This window comes from Ylistrum balloti, unplaced genomic scaffold, assembly GCF_031769215.1.
Source record: "Ylistrum balloti isolate Yb309-2 unplaced genomic scaffold, AGI_CSIRO_Ybal_v1 Utg369620, whole genome shotgun sequence".
Taxonomy (NCBI): domain Eukaryota; kingdom Metazoa; phylum Mollusca; class Bivalvia; order Pectinida; family Pectinidae; genus Ylistrum; species Ylistrum balloti.
Genome location: NW_026781891.1, coordinates 258,119 through 280,342, shown reverse-complemented (window position 1 = coordinate 280,342; position 22,224 = coordinate 258,119). Strand labels below are relative to the sequence as shown.

Here is a 22,224-nt window from a genome sequence, read left to right as displayed (position 1 = left end):
GACTTTATGTGTTGTAATGATTTGAATGAAAATTATATTTATTTTGCAAAAAGGGAACACCTTTACATGAATCGGGATGAAGGCGCTGATAAATATATTGCGATTATCCGAATCAGATCAAATTTCGTCCGACTTTGATGAGCTGGCCAGTTTAACTCCATTTCATTCAAAGACCTTCATCTTTCAGTTTTCGTCTATGTAAAAGTATATTTTTTCTCAATATTTGGATCTAAATACAGAAAGGAAAAAAAACAAACGTGTTACGCACTAGTGCTTTCTTGCACTTCATATCCTTTATAAACAATAACAATTCACTGATGAGGTCATAGAGGCCATGATGTTATAGTGCATATAGTATTTAGTAATGGAGGTAAGTCTCATGTTAGACTGTTTAGTTTTGGTTTTAATAGTATCATCAATTCCAAAATGGTCTGCGTTTGCTGCTAGTAGAGTGGTGTCGCATAAATATACAAAGTTTTCTTATTTTGAAAAGTAAATGTCATATTTCTTGTATTGATTCATAACCGTCATCATTTTCAGTCAATCGGAATTCTCTTCCTATCTGAATCGACGAGGGAACACTAGCAACCAAAAACATTACATTAATTTGTAAATAAATGAAACACAGTTTTCAAGACAGACTTTTATTCTGAAATAAAAAGAGGAAGTTATCAATACAGGTCACGTGTTACACATACATATTGAGATAAGATTTTGATACTGTATCTATTTAAACACCACAAATTGTGTATTTGCACAGTCTTGATATCGCTCTGGATGTTCCAACTTTTTGTTAAGGATCTGTTTCACGAATTTCGTTGTATCCACACTGCTTCAAATCGACTGCATTTCATTTTAATGTTCAACAAAAGGAAAGTAAAAAAAACACACACAAAAACTCATGTTGTAAATTTATTGTTTAAATACTTACCGAAAAAAAATTAAATTAAATAAATCAGGATAAAAAATGTCAACGTTTCCCGATACGAAGTATGATCCCGAAGCTAAATGCACATAAGTAGTTATGCCTTAAGTAACATCGATAATAATACCCGGTCTCCTCTTATCAAAATGTGATGTCAGAGCTACAGTGTTTCACCTAGCTGAATGTCCGTTGAAATAAAAACGATGTACACGTGTATGTTATGTGTGCGAATCGCATTTGAGGCACACGGATTACGTTATATGTGACTTTTCAAATATGTTTAATGAAAATGATGCGTTATTTTTGCCAATGTTTTTGCCCATGGAATAATGTAATTGAAAGTCAGATAGTACTCCGGATAAAAGATTAAAACCAAAATTTTGCATAGGGGATTTTGAATAAATGTGTAAAAATGAGGAATACTGGAACAACGTACCTAAGATAGAAAATACGCACGAACGTTGCTTAAATCGAACTCGCCCATCACGTTACTAAAATCGATGTCATTCTCCATTCGTTTACCAAGAATATTTTACAACTTATATTTGGTAATTGCTTTTCACAATTAAATGTTTAATTAAATTATTTCTTTGATTTTGCTTAAATATGTATTAAATTATGTAATATTCGAACAATCTTAGTCTAAAAATAGCAAGTTGAAAATGACTGTTGTCGGAATCGAACTCGCCCGTCACGTGACTTTATAAATCACGTGACTACATTGTTCTATATCACGTGAGTTTTCGCGGCGCTTAGTTACGAAGCAGTGTCAGATTCAGAAAACATGACTTCTCACGCGAATCATTATGGATAGATCAGATTATATGATAGGGGTTCCAAGTATCATGTCCTTTGCGGATGGTAAGTAGCTTTTGTTAATGTGTCTACACATATAGACTATATATCGATAAACGATCGTTAATGAAATGAATTCACGACAGACTGTTATTGAAGTTTGAATTATCTTTAAAATGACTTCGCTTTCGTTCTACATCATATTTTAAATTTAAGTTACAATTATCACACTGTGAATTGTTCACAGTTATCTCTATGTGTTACACTTGTGTGTTAAATGCATTGATAACGAAACAATTGCGCATCTTACCGGTGTACTTGTGTGTATAACTCCATTACTCTCCATTCTCTTTCCGATTCCAGATACCGTCAAGGTGGTGAGGGGTGAATATGATCAAGATTACGCTCGGGTAAATATTTTTTTATAAACTTTTATTTGAAATGAAGATTTACATTGTAATTATAATCACATGATATTCGGTATAAAGATATTTTATATTCGACAAGCCACAAATAATTTATACGGTGCTGTATTTTTAATTTCAGTCATACGTCCCTACCCCGGAAGTGAAGGAAGAATTAAAGAAAATTTCCGGAAAACTCGGGGATTGTTGTAAGTTATATCAACCGTTAACAAAGTTATAATCGACATATATCAGATGTCATATTATGGATATAACTAGGCTATCATGTTATGGTTTAAGTTGTACATGGAGTTCTTTTTGGATCGTTTACTCATATCTGATATGATAAAATATGTCTGCATCAAGTTCAGCTAGGTCGAGTAAAAGTGGCATAGTTTGAATATGGGTCTTTACAATCAACGATTGTGTTCAATAAAATAAATTAAACAACAAAAATATTAACAGAAGTTATGATGTACATCTATTAATAAAAACAATTGAAATTTAATTTTTAATGCTTGAATAATCATATCATTAGATTTGTTACAATATATCTTGGAACTTTTCATTCTTTTATTCTACATCAATAATTTGTTTTATTTATGTAGTGTATGATGACTACAGAAGAGAGATAGATACTCTCAAGGTAAGATAATTAAATAACATGAATTCCTATGTGTGCAAACTCACATTTTCATAGAATCGAATGGAAAAGACATATCTGCTAGAAAAATTGATCTTTGTTTATTGTTTGCTAGCAAAACAAATCTAGATGAATTATAAATGGGGAAAAACAAACAGCTTTGCATTAAGATCCTTGATCTGTTTGAGTATACATGTATTTACTTATATCGCCTGTTGTTGTTAGTATTCAACCTTTTTTATTTTCCCCTTTTTTATTATTTTATAAGTTGAAGGGTGTTGGTGTCCTCTCGATTGCCTTTGTTTATATATTTAAGTTTTAACAGACTGTTTATTTTGTTCCAGCCAAATGTACATATTGATAATGAAATAGCAATATTGATGGCAGCCGAGGAAGATGTAAAACAGTCCAGACGAAGTAAGTTAAACTTATCAGGTATTCTGAACAACTTGTAGACATATCATTCAACTAAAATGTATATTGAAATTTCAAGGGAAAAATGTATTTTACAACACAAATATTATTTGTTCAAAGGTATGTGTTAGGAATAACTATTTTCTGAACTGGTATAATATTGAAACAATAAAGTGTTATGACAATAATTTATATGATACATGTAGATATGATACATGTCACATGTATGTATGAGGGTCAAATGAACTCAAGGATCATTAACAGTGGTAGTAAATAAGTAAGAAATAACATCAGTACTATGAGATGAAAAGTTACAAAAATATATAATAATTTGGCTCCCTGTTATGGTTGTGTTTCCATTTCTTTCAGATCTCAGAAGGAGAGCACGGAATATTTGTCCAGTAAGTACACAATTTACAGCCCTCTCCCACTCCTTCGATCCTCACCCACCCCACCCCAATCCATCGTAATAAATAAATCAATAAATACAAATGGTGAGAAAGTATAGATCCTGAAGAAACAAATCGTATTATGCTGAAACTGAAGGGAGTTAAGTGGTCATGACTATCAAGTATCTTAATGTTAAAATCTATGCAGCAATTCACACGGATAGTGGTACATTTATATAAATTAATATAAAATTGTGAATGCACCTTCTCCCTAAACCCACAGACCACCCCCACCCCTGATATTAACCGAAAGTCAAAGAAACTAGTGTCATGTTATAGTTCTTATTCAATATCTTATCTTTTGATTTAAGATTTTAAATTAAGTTGAATTTAATTTCAGTCGAGTGGACCCACTAAGGAAGAAGAATATGAACTGAAATATTTGAACAAACAATCTCTTCGAAAGATGTATGGTAAGATTGTAATGATTTAATCAAATAAGTGTTGTGTATAACATCTGTACATTTTGGTCCCTGATTTTTAGAAATGTTGTGGAAACAGATAATAAATTACGCCGTCATAATACCTGAGTGCACTATATAATCATTACTGCATTTAAAATATTTGAGTTAACTTTTTGGACATGTTAGATAATCTAAGACTGTAATGTTAACATCAGGTTATTTGATTTTTTTATTTTGTGTTTATTTATCTATTATAAGGATTTGTTCTATAATATGTTTTCATTTTGCAGAACTAGAAGATTTTAAGCGAGATTTTAAGACAAAGGTATAACCATTCAATAGTCTACATTCAATAGATAAGAGATAACATTTTACAATTAACCAATAACCAACGATCAATAATCTGTCTTAAAGATGTTACATTTTACTTTAAAATTTATTTTTTTTAATGTGAACATGACAGAAGAAAATTTTCTTTACCAAATAACTAATGTTTTTCATTTTTTTACACTGACCATTTCTAAAACACTGTACGTTAAGAACTTGTCAATAATTCTTCGTTAATTTTATTCCAGCCCTTCGTTGCAACCGAAATGGTGGATTTGAGTTTTGAAAGAATTGAAGACAATATCCGAAAGAGACAACAGGGTAAGTAATTTCTCAGAATGACGGAATATTATGTGCTGGGTGATCTCCCCTGTATAGTGTTGACTGGACTATTCCTGGATTATCTCCCTTATCAGGAGAAAATTGTCAATGTATACATAAATTCATATTTAAAGCCAAATGTGAAAAATCATTCATTGAGTGTGGCCTGAGTAATGTCATTATGAATTGTACTCTATTACCAATGTCATACACCATTTAAACATAGAATTATCGACCATTTCCAGCTCTCCAGAATCTTCGAAGAGAAATCTATGAGGCAAGTATATTTTGTTAACATCTAATCCAGTCTTTATCAGATGTATCAATTATATATTCGTGTCTAAAAAATGTTCACATATTGTTGTGAGTAAGTCACTTTAACAGTAATGCATGCACACACTATCATTGTCACGTTCAACATCTTATTAAACTGAGACGACAAAAACTTCAACAGCATTATAATATGACATTTAGTCAGTGAATTTGTTAGTTTTACTGTTTTAATTGTATTACAGGCATCTGTACTCCAATTGGCAGGGTATTATGCGAAGGCCAAAGGTAATACTATAACTTTTCCTTCTATTACAATTTAATACCTGTAGTTGTTATGACATTGAATGAAAATAGAAATATCTCAAATACACATTGTAATAGAAAGACATTGAGCTGTCACAATCTTCAATGATCAGTTTATTTTGATATTTCAATATATATACAATGTATTATATATAATTTCTTGTAGAGCTAAAGGAAACTTACACAGAGACTTCAGTGGTTAATTTATCCAGTGCTACTAAACCAGATCAGACATCAAAGACAAATGTTGAAAAGTCCAAACATCAACCAAAGTCTGATGAGAGAAAGTTTGAGCGCATACCTGGAACTGCTGAAAAAATTTCAAAAGCTTTGCCCAAGAATGCAGTAGAAAAGTCCACACATGACACTAAGAAAAAGACTAAAATGGAGAAACCCAAGAAAATTTCTAGAGGCAGCAGTGAAAGTGACACGGATGGAGATGATTCCTACACCAATGTAATGGAAACATACCAGGCTGAGAGATTGAGATTTGAAAAGAATTTGGAAATCTTCTCTGCACGTCTCGAAGAATTTATGGACTCTCATCGAAAGATACACAAGGAGGAGGAAGTCTCTATCAAACCAAAGAAAAGACAACAAAATGATGTCAAAATATTCAAAGCAGTCCAGGCCAATGTCAAGATGGTCAACAACAATGTCAAAGCAGTCAAGGCCGATGTCAAAATGATCGACAACAATGTCAAATCACTCAAAACTGATGTCGAAGCTCTCAAATCCGATGTCAATACTCTCAAAAGCGATGTGAATGCACTCAAAAGCAATGTCAAAACTGTTAAAGCAGATATCCAAACCGCCAAGGCAAAAGTCAAAACTGTCAAAGTGGTCAAATCTGATGTCAAACTCGTCAACGATGATGTCAGACCTGATGTCAAAACAACAAAATCTGATGGTAAAATCGTCCTCCAGGAAAAAACGAAGGTTGCTCAACGTGACAGAAAACAGAGAAGATCTAGTGAGAAGAATGATGTGACTACTGTCTCCCAACATGATTGTCAGGAGAAAATTCAACCTCAGGCAGTCCAGGAAGAAAGAAGGAGGAAGAAGAAAGTCTTTCGTCTTCCCAGGGAGGACATTCAAGCTTACGTGGATTCCTGTGATCATGAAAGGGCAGAAAGTAAGTAAAATTTGTATATTTATCTTGTTGCTTTTCTTTCAATCATAGATTGGTGAAGGGAGATTTGCACAGCATATCATTTCCACACTTCCATTTAAAGTCATTCCTTCCTTTTAAACCGCCACCATCTATAAAACTGCCTGATGAGCCGATGAAATCACATTTTTATTTTGTTGTCATTAGAGATTGGGTCTTTCTTGTTATCGCTACTTCAAATGTATAGGATAGATAACTCTTAAATTTCATATGTATGTTCCTCATGGTCTGTTGTTATGTATTGTCTAATGACTGACAGGTGGCCATCTTGGATTTGAAGATATCTAAGAGGAATTTCTAAATTTCATATAATAAAAAGCAAAAACAAAGGAAAAAGGAGAAGAGAGAAAGAAAGAAAAAAGATCCAACTTTTAAAGACCAATTAGATATAAAGCAGTGAAGGTCCATCTTAGATAACATGTTAAAGATTTTTAAAATGAAATTGTTATTTTCAAAAGAAACCAGTGAAACGCTTGTACGTTATCATCTGACAACCATCCTTTTATATTTTTAGCTGTATTCACAGAACATTGTACAAGGATAGATAATATATTAATTTTGTTTCATAGAACGAAGACCAAAGAAAAGGAAAGAGACAAGTGTAAGCAGCATTTCTGAGGTGCTAGATTTTCCACTGAATCAAGAGGAAGAAAATGGTGGCGAGGATACCATGGATATTGTGATGCAGGAACTGGATAAGGAAGAAAATGATGGCGAGGATACCATGGATATTGTGATGCAGGAACTGGATGAGGAAGGAAGTGATGTAGATGTTGCTGATGAGTTGAGTGAGCAGCCAGTGTGTGAAGAAGAAAGTGATGGAGAGATTTCCAAGGAATTAGTGATTCTGCCATTACCCACACTCGACCCCATGCCTGTGTATATTGACAGTAAGTTGTCAACTGTCCTTTATTGTTTGTATGTAAATAATATTTAGACCTGTGATATAAACAGTAGTTTAACAATATTGGCACATTTCATGGAACAAAGTGATTTCATTGAACATTTATGTTTTGGAAAAATTGATAAAAAGCCAACACTAATCTAACAAATATGATAAATGTATGATATAATGAAAAATATCCATTTGTTTAAGATGTAATATTTAAATTTTTAGATTTCCAAGCAAGTTGTGTACTGACCCAGCTATTTTCTAGCAGGTATGTTAATTTTGTCACTTCTTTCAGAGATGACAAATATCAGTGTTGTCTGGACTTTTTGCAAATTTAATGAAAATTTAATGAAAGGAAAACATCAAAGTGTGAATATATATGTATGTAATTAACAGATGTAAAGATCACTTTTAATACTGATTTTTCACCGATAGACAAAAAATATCACATGTATTTAGTCATGATGTAAATTTGTAGATTAAGCCTGTTTTTGTGTTATTGTAGAGATGACTATGATGAGAACTTTGAAGCAGACTATGTGATTCCTCCCTATGAGAGCGAGAGAAGGATCTATACTAAACAAAAGAAAGTGTACTGTCACCAAAATAAACCACACACTGGACAGAGGAGGAAAATCGTACATGTAGCACCACAGCGCCGCTAATTTACCAACTTAAACAGAGATGTATTCCTGAAACATGAACGAAAACTGAAAACTGTATATATTAATTTTACATTTAGATTTTTAACTTGGATTAAAAAGGGAAAAAATGTGTTTTAAAAAAATCATATTATCAAGCAAGATCATATTTAGGACTGAAGAACAGGTGTAATAACTTAAATAATATATTTCATTATTCAAAATATTTGGTTAAATTTAGAATTTAAAGTTGAAGTATTTACACACTTTTCAATGTTTCCATGAAAGTTGTATCAGTTAACACTTAATCATGCACATTAATTAGATGTCATATGGACATTTTTATTTAATAACAAGGTACTTTGTACCTCATTATCCGTCAGTAATTAGCATTATCTGCCTTACAAGTCTTCCACACTGTATTTTCGCAGTTGAAGACTAAAAAAATAGTGTTGTTGTATAGATTTATCAATGTTATTCTGTGCATGTGTGTGTGTGTGTGTGTGTGTGTGTTTTGGGTTTTTTTTATGTGAATTTCTCTCACAAATCTACAATTGTTATACAGTATGTTTTTAATGATTTACTGGTCTGTTGATATCTAGAGTAGTGCATTTGTTGTAAGAAAATAAGAAGTACATAGATTGTACATTTTATCTACCTATACATCATACATGTATGTTTCTATACATTTTCTACTTTCATTTTACATTCAATTGTTCAGTATAGCCTCTACAATTTATTTACTCACAAGTCTTTTTATTTTTTTTTCATAAAATTTACAAATGGTCATAAGAAACAGAATTATATAAATTGCTCTTAATAACTAGTACTAATTAATATATATATATTTTGTTTTTTTTTAGTAATGTTTTATAACATCGTGTGGAAAGTACAAAATTGTAGGTCTAAATTTTGTGTCTAAAATAAAATATATTTTTACATTTTTGATCTGGATTCCATGAAGAGATAGATTTGATTGGGAGACAGATGTCATCGAAATTGTCTGTATTGTCTAGAAGACAGATTCGATGGGGATACAGACCCCCTTGGGCTTTTTAGAACCGTATTTAAGTAAGACTGACCATCTGTTAAATGTGAAGTAGGACTCTTTAAGGTTAAAGGTAAGCGTAATCGAATTATTGAATAACAAAAATAAGAGTCCGGTTATTTCGATTTTTAATTGAACTTAAACTTTTTATCTATTCGTTATATACAGTTTTGTACATTTCCACCAAACACATTTATCAGATAAAATGATATCCTTATTACTACATGTACATGTATTACCTCATTTAAAAAAAATATTTCAGATTTTCTTTTCATCATTCAAATGTATATTTATACTGATAGCATTAAGACTTGAATGTGTTCAAATTCTTTATCAAAACATTATTTTTACAAAAAAAATGAAAATGGTTCTTTGAGATTTTAAAGTTTTTGATAATTATATTAGAAACAGGATTCATCAATAGTTAATAATATTAATTACGAAGCAGCTATATACAAACAGTGTCATTTAGATACTATAATAAAATTGTGAAATTAATCTGCTTGTTTGTGTTCATTTGGTGTGTTTTCAGTATAAATGTATGAAGTCTCCACACAAGTGAAGGATATATCCAGTATACAGAGGTCCGACATATACAGGTGTCAAAATGAATAGCCCCCGTTTCCAGTAAACAAAGGTTCTACAGTAAAGGATGTATGTATCTGGTATATCAAGGGTCAACACTAGGAGGCATATATAGGGAAGTTTCAATTGGAGCGACAGATTTGTCCAGTATATAGAGGTTTCAAAAGGAGTGACAGATATGTCCAGTATATAGAGGTTTCAAAAGGAGTGACAGATATGTCCAGTATATAGAGGTTTCAAAAGGAGTGACAGATATGTCCAGTATATAGAGGTTTCAAAAGGAGTGACAGATATGTCCAGTATATAGAGGTTTCAAAAGGAGTGACAGATATGTCCAGTATATAGAGGTTTCAAAAGGAGGGACAGATATGTCCAGTATATAGAGGTTCAATTTGAGCTACAGATTTGTCCAGTATATAGAGGTTTCAAAAGGAGGGACAGATATGTCCAGTATATAGAGGTTTCAAAAGGAGGGACAGATATGTCCAGTATATAGAGGTTTCAAAAGGAGGGACAGATATGTCCAGTATATAGAGACAGATTTGTCCAGTATATAGAGGTTTCAAAAGGAGGGACAGATATGTCCAGTATATAGAGGTTCAATTGGAGCTACACATATGTCCAGTATATAGAGGTTCAATTGGAGCTACAGATATGTCCAGTATATAGAAGTTTCAAAAGGAGTGACAGATATGTCCAGTATATAGAGGTTCCAAAGGAGTATATAGAGGTTCAATACGAGCTACAGATATGTCCAGTATATAGAGGTTTCAAAAGGAGTGACAGATATGTCCAGTATATAGAGGTTTCAAAAGGAGTGACAGATATGTCCAGTATATAGAGGTTTCAAAAGGAGTGACAGATATGTCCAGTATATAGAGGTTTCAAAAGGAGTGACAGATATGTCCAGTATATAGAGGTTTCAAAAGGAGGGACAGATATGTCCAGTATATAGAGGTTTCAAAAGGAGGGACAGATATGTCCAGTATATAGAGGTTTCAAAAGGAGTGACATATGTCCAGTATATAGAGGTTTCAAAAGGAGTGACAGATATGTCCAGTATATAGAGGTTTCAAAAGGAGTGACAGATATGTCCAGTATATAGAGGTTTCAAAAGGAGTGACAGATATGTTCAGTATATAGAGGTTTCAAAAGGAGTGACAGATATGTCCAGTATATAGAGGTTTCAAAAGGAGTGACAGATGTCCAGTATATAGAGGTTCAATTGCAGCTACAGATATGTCCAGTATATAGAGGTTTCAAAAGGAGTGACATATGTTCAGTATATAGAGGTTTCAAAAGGAGTGACAGATATGTCCAGTATATAGAGGTTTCAAAAGGAGTGACAGATATGTCCAGTATATAGAGGTTTCAAAAGGAGTGACAGATATGTCCAGTATATAGAGGTTTCAAAAGGAGGGACAGATATGTCCAGTATATAGAGGTTCAATTGGAGCTACAGATATGTCCAGTATATAGAAGTTTCAAAAGGAGTGACAGATATGTCCAGTATATAGAGGTTTCAAAAGGAGTGACAGATATGTCCAGTATATAGAGGTTTCAAAAGGAGTGACAGATATGTCCAGTATATAGAGGTTTCAAAAGGAGTGACAGATATGTCCAGTATATAGAGGTTTAAAAAGGAGTGACAGATATGTCCAGTATATAGAGGTTCAATTGGAGCTACAGATATGTCCAGTATATAGAGGTTTCAAAAGGAGTGACAGATGTCCAGTATATAGAGGTTCAATTGCAGCTACAGATATGTCCAGTATATAGAGGTTCATGATTGCAGCTACAGATATGTCCAGTATATAGAGGTTTCAAAAGGAGTGACAGATATGTCCAGTATATAGAGGTTTCAAAAGGAGGGACAGATATATCCAGTATATAGAGGTTTCAAAAGGAGTGACAGATATGTCCAGTATATATTTCAAAGGATATGTCCAGTATATAGAGGTTTCAAAAGGAGTGACAGATATGTCCAGTATATAGAGGTTTCAAAAGGAGTGACAGATATGTCCAGTATATAGAGGTTTCAAAAGGAGTGACAGATATGTCCAGTATATAGAGGTTTCAAAAGGAGTGACAGATATGTCCAGTATATAGAGGTTTCAAAAGGAGGGACAGATATGTCCAGTATATAGAGGTTTCAAAAGGAGTGACAGATATGTCCAGTATATAGAGGTTTCAAAAGGAGTGACAGATATGTCCAGTATATAGAGGTTTCAAAAGGAGTGACAGATATGTCCAGTATATAGAGGTTTCAAAAGGAGGGACAGATATGTCCAGTATATAGAGGTTTCAAAAGGAGTAACAGATATGTCCAGTATATAGAGGTTCAATTGCAGCTACAGATATGTCCAGTATATAGAGGTTTCAAAAGGAGTGACAGATATGTCCAGTATATAGAGGTTTCAAAAGGAGTGACAGATATGTCCAGTATATAGAGGTTTCAAAAGGAGGGACAGATATGTCCAGTATATAGAGGTTTCAAAAGGAGGGACAGATATGTCCAGTATATAGAGGTTCAATACGAGCTACAGATATGTCCAGTATATAGAGGTTTCAAAAGGAGTGACAGATATGTTCAGTATATAGAGGTTTCAAAAGGAGTGACAGATATGTCCAGTATATAGAGGTTTCAAAAGGAGGGACAGATATATCCAGTATATAGAGGTTTCCAAAGGAGTGACAGATTAGTTCAGTACATAGAGGTTTCAAAAGGAGTGACAGATATGTCCAGTATATAGAGGTTTCAAAAGGAGGGACATATATGTCCAGTATATAGAGGTTTCAAAAGGAGTGACAGATATGTCCAGTATATAGAGGTTTCAAAAGGAGTGACAGATATGTCCAGTATATAGAGGTTTCAAAAGGAGTGACAGATATGTCCAGTATATAGAGGTTTCAAAAGGAGTGACAGATATGTCCAGTATATAGAGGTTTCAAAAGGAGGGACAGATATATCCAGTATATAGAGGTTTCAAAAGGAGGGACAGATATGTCCAGTATATAGAGGTTTCAAAAGGAGTGTATAGACAAAAGGAGTGACAGATATGTCCAGTATATAGAGGTTTCAAAAGGAGTGACAGATATGTCCAGTATATAGAGGTTCAATACGAGCTACAGATATGTCCAGTATATAGAGGTTTCAAAAGGAGTGACAGATATGTCCAGTATATAGAGGTTTCAAAAGGAGTGACAGATATGTCCAGTATATAGAGGTTTCAAAAGGAGTGACAGATATGTCCAGTATATAGAGGTTCAATTAGAGCTACAGATATGTCCAGTATATAGAGATTTCAAAAGGAGTGACAGATATGTCCAGTATATAGAGGTTTCAAAAGGAGGGACAGATATGTCCAGTATATAGAGGTTTCAAAAGGAGTGACAGATATGTCCAGTATATAGAGGTTTCAAAAGGAGTGACAGATATGTCCAGTATATAGAGGTTTCAAAAGGAGGGACAGATATGTCCAGTATATAGAGGTTCAATTGGAGCTACAGATATGTCCAGTATATAGAGGTTTCAAAAGGAGTGACAGATATGTCCAGTATATAGGGGTTTCAAAAGGAGGGACAGATATGTCCAGTATATAGAGGTTTCAAAAGGAGTGACAGATATGTCCAGTATATAGAGGTTTCAAAATGAGTGACAGATATGTCCAGTATATAGAGGTTTCAAAAGGAGCGACAGATATGTCCAGTATATAAAGGTTTCAAAAGGAGTGACAGATATGTCCAGTATATAGAGGTTTCAAAAGGAGTGACAGATATGTTCAGTATATAGAGGTTTCAAAAGGAGTGACAGATATGTCCAGTATATAGAGGTTTCAAAAGGAGTGACAGATATGTCCAGTATATAGAGGTTTCAAAAGGAGTGACAGATATGTCCAGTATATAGAGGTTTCAAAAGGAGTGACAGATATGTTATATAGAGGTTTCAGTATATATATAGAGGTTTCAAAAGGAGTGACAGATATGTCCAGTATATAGAGGTTTCAAAAGGAGTGACAGATATGTCCAGTATATAGAGGTTTCAAAAGGAGTGACAAATATGTTTAGTGGAAGAAAATCCCAAAGATTTCATTCATTCCTCTCAAGTGTGTTTAAAGATGTTTAAGTAATCTAGTAATTAATAACATAATAACATAACGCGAGCATTAGAAACCGTTTTGAGTGACAGCATCATGTTGAAATTGGGCGTCGTAATCGCGCCAAATGAGGTATGGACAAGTGTTCTGTCCTCACTTCACATCGACACGTTATGGTCATATTCGGGATTAAATGGAGGATAGCGAGGAAGGACTAGACATAACAAAAGGATGGATACCGGGTATAGGTACCTCATCCTCCGTTTTCATGGTTTTCGACATTTTTCCAGAAAATCAAATCAGTAGTGTTTATATTTCAATCTCAATAATCGAAAAATGTGAACAACTTTCTTATCTGTATCAAGTGACATGACAACCCCGAGTTGTCGTTCTTGTTGCAATGTAGGACTCGGCTGTGGTCAGCATAACAATTTTTATTTTACCAATTTTCATAAAAGGTGAAATATCCATATGTCTAAAAAAAATGTGAGGGTGCACCAGCAAAATTTAAAGACACACTGAATACATAATATCTACACCTGCTAATTAATATTTTGGGCTGTTGGCATTTTTATTTTGTTCGGATGTGGAAATGGCTGTAGGGGTTGGGGAAAGGGTAGGGGTTGGGGTGTTACTAAAGGAAATCATACCTTAGATCTTCAGGAAATACAGTATGGTAGATTCGTTGTAATTCACTTAAGATATTTTATAGAACAAACATTTCATATCAAGTTAAGTAGAGACGGAAATGTTCTATTGGTAATTCAAAGGTGAGTGTGCAGTACATGTATGTTAATAGGTGGGGAGCAATATTGGGGGTTGGGGTGTAGAATGACAATATCAAACGTTGAACATGGAGAAATGGAAGGGGCAGTAATATTAGCTGGGTAGGGATGGGCGTGGCGGTTATATATCTGTGGGCGTGGTCATCACTGTATATCCGTCGGTTGCTTTCAACCACAATCCCTAACATAGTTGAGCTATGGCAGATATTTTCATTGTGACAAACAGTGTAATACAGTGATTAAATTAAGATCATCACTTAAATATTCATATTGAATTTTTTTCTCAATGTACGCCCATCACGTTACTGAAATCGATATCATTCTCCATTCGTTTACCGAGAAGATTTTACAACTTATATTTGGTAATTGCTTTTCACAATTAAATGTTTAATTAAATTATTTCTTTGATTTTGCTTAAATATGTATTAAATTATGTAATATTCGAACAATCTTAGTCTAAAAATAGCAAGTTGAAAATGACTGTTGTCGGAATCGAACTCGCCCGTCACGTGACTTTATAAATCACGTGACTACATTGTTCTATATCACGTGAGTTTTCGCGGCGCTTAGTTACGAAGCAGTGTCAGATTCAGAAAACATGACTTCTCACGCGAATCATTATGGATAGATCAGATTATATGATAGGGGTTCCAAGTATCATGTCCTTTGCGGATGGTAAGTAGCTTTTGTTAATGTGTCTACACATATAGACTATATATCGATAAACGATCGTTAATGAAATGAATTCACGACAGACTCGGATTTTAGTCTGTTATTGAAGTTTTAAGTCGTAAAGGGAATATCTTTAAAATGACTTCGCTTTCGTTCTACATCATATTTTAAATTTAAGTTACAAATATCATATTGTGAATTGTTCACAGTTGTCTCTATGTGTTACACTTGTGTGTTAAATGCATTGATAACGAAACAATTGCGCATCTTACCGGTGTACTTGTGTCTATAACTCCATTACTCTCCATTCTCTTTCCGATTCCAGATACCGTCAAGGTGGTGAGGAGTGAATATGATCACGATTACGCTCGGGTAAATAATTTTTATAAACTTTTATTTGAAATGAATATTTACATTGTAATAATAATCACATAATATTCGGTATAAAGATATTTTATATTCGACAAGCCACAAATAATTTATACGGTGCTGTATTTTTAATTTCAGTCATACGTCCCTACCCCGGAAGTGAAGGAAGAATTAAAGAAAATTTCCGGAAAACTCGGGGATTGTTGTAAGTTATATCAACCGTTAACAAAGTTATAATCGACATATATCAGATGTCATATTATGGATATAACTAGGTTATCATGTTATGGTTTAAGTTGTACATGAAGTTCTTTTTGGATCGTTTACTCATATCTGATATGATAAAATATGTCTGCATCAAGTTCAGCTAGGTCGAGTAAAAGTGGCATAGTTTGAATATGGGTCTTTACAATCAACGATTGTGTTCAATAAAATAAATTAAACAACAAAAATATTAACAGAAGTTATGATGTACATCTATTAATAAAAACAATTGAAATTTAATTTTTAATGCTTGAATAATCGTATCATTAGATTTGTTACAATATATCTTGGAACTTTTCATTCTTTTATTCTATATCAATAATTTGTTTTTTATTTATGTAGTGTATGATGACTACAGAAGAGAGATAGATACTCTCAAGGTAAGATAATTAAATAACATGAATTCCTATGTGTGCAAAATCAGATTTTCATAGAATCGAATGGAAAAGACATATCTACTAGAAAATTGATCTTTGTTTATTGTTTGCTAGCAAAACAAATCTAGATGAATTATAAATGGGGAAAAACAAACAGCTTTGCATTAAGATCCTTGATCTGTTTGAGTATACATGTATTTACTTATATCGCCTGTTGTTGTTAGTATTCAACCTTTTTTATTTTCCCCTTTTTTATTATTTTATAAGTTGAAGGGTGTTGGTGTCCTCTCGATTGCCTTTGTTTATATATTTAAGTTTTAACAGACTGTTTATTTTGTTCCAGCCAAATGTACATATTGATAATGAAATAGCAATATTGATGGCAGCCGAGGAAGATGTAAAACAGTCCAGACGAAGTAAGTTAAACTTATCAGGTATTCTGAACAACTTGTAGACATATCATTCAACTAAAATGTATATTGAAATTTCAAGGGAAAAATGTATTTTACAACACAAATATTATTTGTTCAAAGGTATGTGTTAGGAATAACTATTTTCTGAACTGGTAGAATATTGAAACAATAAAGTGTTATGACAATAATTTATATGATACATGTAGATATGATACATGTCACATGTATGTATGAGGGTCAAATGAACTCAAGGATCATTAACAGTGGTAGTAAATAAGTAAGAAATAACATCAGTACTATGAGATGAAAAGTTACAAAAATAATTTGGCTCCCTGTTATGGTTGTGTTTCCATTTCTTTCAGATCTCAGAAGGAGAGCACGGAATATTTGTCCAGTAAGTACACAATTTACAGCCCTCTCCCACTCCTTCGATCCTCACCCACCCAAATCCATCGTAATAAATAAATCAATAAATACAAATGGTGAGAAAGTATAGATCCTGAAGAAACAAATCGTATTATGCTAAAACTGAAGGGAGTTCAGTGGTCATGACTATCAAGTGTCTTAATGTTAAAATCTATGCAGCAATTCACATGGATAGTGGTACATTTATATAAATAAATATAAAATTGTGAATGCACCTTCTCCCTAAACCCACAGACCACCCCCACCCCTGATATTAACCGAAAGTCAAAGAAACTAGTGTCATGTTATATCTAATCTTTTGATTTAAGATTTTAAATTAAGTTAAATTTAATTTCAGTCGAGTGGACCCACTAAGGAAGAAGAATATGAACTGAAATATTTGAACAAACAATCTCTTCGAAAGATGTATGGTAAGATTGTAATGATTTAATCAAATAAGTGTTGTGAATAACATCTGTACATTTTGGTCCCTGATTTTTAGAAATGTTGTGGAAACAGATAATAAATTACGCCATCATAATACCTGAGTGCACTATATAATCATTACTGCATTTAAAATATTTGATTTAACTTTTTGGACATGTTAGATAATCTAAGACTGTAATGTTAACATCAAGTTATTTAATTTTTTTATTTTGTGTTTATTTATCTATTATAAGGATTTGTTCTATAATATGTTTTCATTTTGCAGAACTAGAAGATTTTAAGCGAGATTTTAAGACAAAGGTATAACCATTCAATAGTCTACATTCAATAGATAAGAGATTACATTTTACAATTAACCAATAACAACGATCAATAATCTGTCTTAAAGATGTTACATTTTACTTTAAAATTTATTTTTTTAAATGTGAACATGACAGAAGAAAATTTTCTTTACCAAATAACTGATGTTTTTCATTTTTTTACACTGACCATTTCTAAAACACTGTACGTTAAGAACTTGTCAATAATTCTTCGTTAATTTTATTCCAGCCCTTCGTTGCAACCGAAATGGTGGATTTGAGTTTTGAAAGAATTGAAGACAATATCCGAAAGAGACAACAGGGTAAGTAATTTCTCAGAATGACGGAATATTATGTGCTGGGTGATCTCCCCTGTATAGTGTTGACTGGACTATTCCTGGATTATCTCCCTTATCAGGAGAAAATTGTCAATGTATACATAAATTCATATTTAAAGCCAAATGTGAAAAATCATTCATTGAGTGTGGCCTGAGTAATGTCATTATGAATTGTACTCTATTACCAATGTCATACACCATTTAAACATAGAATTATCGACCATTTCCAGCTCTCCAGAATCTTCGAAGAGAAATCTATGAGGCAAGTATATTTTGTTAACATCTAATCCAGTCTTTATCAGATGTATCAATTATATATTCGTGTCTAAAAAATGTTCACATATTGTTGTGAGTAAGTCACTTTAACAGTAATGCATGCACACACTATCATTGTCACGTTCAACATCTTATTAAACTGAGACGACAAAAACTTCAACAGCATTATAATATGACATTTAGTCAGTGAATTTGTTAGTTTTACTGTTTTAATTGTATTACAGGCATCTGTACTCCAATTGGCAGGGTATTATGCGAAGGCCAAAGGTAATACTATAACTTTCCCTTCTATTACAATTTAATACCTGTAGTTGTTATGACACTGAATGAAAATAGAAATATCTCAAATACACATTGTAATAGAAAGACATTGAGCTGTCACAATCTTCAATGATCAGTTTATTTTGATATTTCTATATTTATACAATGTATTATATATAATTTCTTGTAGAGCTAAAGGAAACTTACACAGAGGCTTCAGTGGTTAATTTATCCAATGCTACTAAACCAGATCAGACATCAAAGACAAATGTTGAAAAGTCCAAACATCGACCAAAGTCTGATGAGAGAAAGTTTGAGCGCATACCTGGAACTGCTGAAAAAATTTCAAAAGCTTTGCCCAAGAATGCAGTAGAAAAGTCCACACATGACACTAAGAAAAAGACTAAAATGGAGAAACCCAAGAAAATTTCTAGAGGCAGCAGTGAAAGTGACACGGATGGAGATGATTCCTACACCAATGTAATGGAAACATACCAGGCTGAGAGATTGAGATTTGAAAAGAATTTGGAAATCTTCTCTGCACGTCTGGAAGAATTTATGGACTCTCATCGAAAGATACACAAGGAGGAGGAAGTCTCTATCAAACCAAAGAAAAGACAACAAAATGATGTCAAAATATTCAAAGCAGTCCAGGCCAATGTCAAGATGGTCAACAACAATGTCAAAGCAGTCAAGGCCGATGTCAAAATGATCGACAACAATGTCAAATCACTCAAAACTGATGTCGAAGCTCTCAAATCCGATGTCAATACTCTCAAAAGCGATGTGAATGCACTCAAAAGCAATGTCAAAACTGTTAAAGCAGATATCCAAACCGCCAAGGCAAAAGTCAAAACTGTCAAAGTGGTCAAATCTGATGTCAAACTCGTCAACGATGATGTCAGACCTGATGTCAAAACAACAAAATCAGATGGTAAAATCGTCCTCCAGGAAAAAACGAAGGTTGCTCAACGTGACAGAAAACAGAGAAGATCTAGTGAGAAGAATGATGTGACTACTGTCTCCCAACATGATTGTCAGGAGAAAATTCAACCTCAGGCAGTCCAGGAAGAAAGAAGGAGGAAGAAGAAAGTCTTTCGTCTTCCCAGGGAGGACATTCAAGCTTACGTGGATTCCTGTGATCATGAAAGGGCAGAAAGTAAGTAAAATTTGTATATTTATCTTGTTGCTTTTCTTTCAATCATAGATTGGTTAAGGGAGATTTGCACAGCATATCATTTCCACACTTCCATTTAAAGTCATTCCTTCCTTTTAAACCGCCACCATCTATAAAACTGCCTGATGAGCCGATGAAATCACATTTTTATTTTGTTGTCATTAGAGATTGGGTCTTTCTTATACAATTCTTGTTATCGCTACTTCAAATGTATAGGATGAATAACTCTTGAATTTCATATGTATGTTCCTCATGGTCTGTTGTTATGTATTGTCTAATGACTGACAGGTGGCCATCTTGGATTTGAAGATATCTAAGAGGAATTTCTAAATTTCATATAATAAAAAGCAAAAACAAAGGAAAAAGGAGAAGAGAGAAAGAAAGAAAGAAAAAAATCCAACTTTTAAAGACCAATTAGATATAAAGCAGTGAAGGTCCATCTTAGATAACATGTTAAAGATTTTTAAAATGAAATTGTTATTTTCAAAAGAAACCAGTGAAACGCTTGTACGTTATCATCTGACAACCATCCTTTTATATTTTTAGCTGTATTCACAGAACATTGTACAAGGATAGATAATATATTAATTTTGTTTCATAGAACGAAGACCAAAGAAAAGGAAAGAGACAAGTGTAAGCAGCATTTCTGAGGTGCTAGATTTTCCACTGAATCAAGAGGAAGAAAATGGTGGCGAGGTTACCATGGATATTGTGATGCAGGAACTGGATAAGGAAGAAAATGATGGCGAGGATACCATGGATATTGTGATGCAGGAACTGGATGAGGAAGGAAGTGATGTAGATGTTGCTGATGAGTTGAGTGAGCAGCCAGTGTGTGAAGAAGAAAGTGATGGAGAGATTTCCAAGGAATTAGTGATTCTGCCATTACCCACACTCGACCCCATGCCTGTGTATATTGACAGTAAGTTGTCAACTGTCCTTTATTGTTTGTATGTAAATAATATTTAGACCTGTGATGTAAACAGTAGTTTAACAATATTGGCACATTTCATGGAACAAAGTGATTTCATTGAACATTTATGTTTTGGAAAAATTGATAAAAAGCCAACACTAATCTAACAAATATGATAAATGTATGATATAATGAAAAATATCCATTTGTTTAAGATGTAATATTTAAATTTTTAGATTTCCAAGCAAGTTGTGTACTGACCCAGCTATTTTCTAGCAGGTATGTTAATTTTGTCACTTCTTTCATAGATGACAAATATCAGTGTTGTCTGGACTTTTTGCAAATTTAATGAAAATTTAATGAAAGGAAAACATCAAAGTGTGAATATATATGTATGTAATTAACAAATGTAAAGATCACTTTTAATACTGATTTTTCACCGATAGACAAAAAATATCACATGTATTTAGTCATGATGTAAATTTGTAGATTAAGCCTGTTTTTGTGTTATTGTAGAGATGACTATGATGAGAACTTTGAAGCAGACTATGTGATTCCTCCCTATGAGAGCGAGAGAAGGATCTATACTAAACAAAAGAAAGTGTACTGTCACCAAAATAAACAACACACTGGACAGGGGAGGAAAATCGTACATGTAGCACCACAGCGCCGCTAATTTACCAACTTAAACAGAGATGTATTCCTGAAACATGAACGAAAACTGAAAACTGTATATATTAATTTTACATTTAGATTTTTAACTTGGATTAAAAAGGGAAAAAATGTGTTTTAAAAAAATCATATTATCATGCAAGATCACATTTAGGACTGAAGAACAGGTGTTATAACTTAAATAATATATTTCATTATTCAAAATATTTGGTTAAATTTAGAATTTAAAGTTGAAGTATTTACACACTTTTCAATGTTTCCATGAAAGTTGTATCAGTTAACACTTAGTCATGCACATTAATTACATGTCATATGGACATTTTTATTTAATAACAAGGTACTTTGTACCTCATTATCCGTCAGTAATTAGCATTATCTGCCTTACAAGTCTTCCACACTGTATTTTCGCAGTTGAAGACTAAAAAAATAGTGTTGTTGTATAGATTTATCAATGTTATTCTGTGCATGTGTGTGTGTGTGTGTGTGTGTTTTGGGTTTTTTTATGTGAATTTCTCTCACAAATCTACAATTGTTATACAGTATGTTTTTAATGATTTACTGGTCTGTTTATATCTAGAGTAGTGCATTTGTTGTAAGAAAATAAGAAGTACATAGATTGTACATTTTATCTACCTATACATCATACATGTATGTTTCTATACATTTTCTACTTTCATTTTACATTCAATTGTTCAGTATAGCCTCTGCAATTTATTTACTCACAAGTCTTTTTATTTTTTTTTCATAAAATTTACAAATGGTCATAAGAAACAGAATTATATAAATTGCTCTTAATAACTAGTACTAATTAATATATATATATTTTGTTTTTTTTTAGTAATGTTTTATAACATCGTGTGGAAA

General features: G+C 32.9%; 2 protein-coding genes across 2 annotated transcripts; both read left to right on the top strand.

Annotated features, from left to right (window-relative positions):
* The first annotated feature begins 364 nt into the window (after window positions 1–364).
* On the top strand, window positions 365–7,986 carry LOC132549497 (putative autophagy-related protein 11). Its single transcript, XM_060213440.1, has 15 exons — window positions 365–370; window positions 2,267–2,333; window positions 2,733–2,770; window positions 3,112–3,184; window positions 3,551–3,582; window positions 3,971–4,043; window positions 4,325–4,359; window positions 4,610–4,682; window positions 4,928–4,959; window positions 5,198–5,240; window positions 5,425–6,393; window positions 6,999–7,048; window positions 7,223–7,319; window positions 7,547–7,589; window positions 7,827–7,986. The coding sequence occupies exons 1-15, from the start codon at window positions 365–367 to the stop codon at window positions 7,984–7,986; spliced, it is 1,791 nt and encodes a 596-aa protein (XP_060069423.1).
* Window positions 7,987–15,115: 7,129 nt separating this feature from the next.
* LOC132549487 (uncharacterized) lies at window positions 15,116–21,364 on the top strand. The gene is made up of 16 exons (XM_060213431.1): window positions 15,116–15,152; window positions 15,475–15,521; window positions 15,657–15,723; window positions 16,125–16,162; window positions 16,503–16,575; window positions 16,935–16,966; window positions 17,336–17,408; window positions 17,690–17,724; window positions 17,974–18,046; window positions 18,292–18,323; window positions 18,562–18,604; window positions 18,789–19,757; window positions 20,377–20,426; window positions 20,601–20,697; window positions 20,925–20,967; window positions 21,205–21,364. Exons 1-16 carry the CDS (start codon window positions 15,116–15,118, stop codon window positions 21,362–21,364), a joined length of 1,869 nt encoding a protein of 622 aa, XP_060069414.1.
* The last annotated feature ends 860 nt before the right edge of the window (window positions 21,365–22,224 follow it).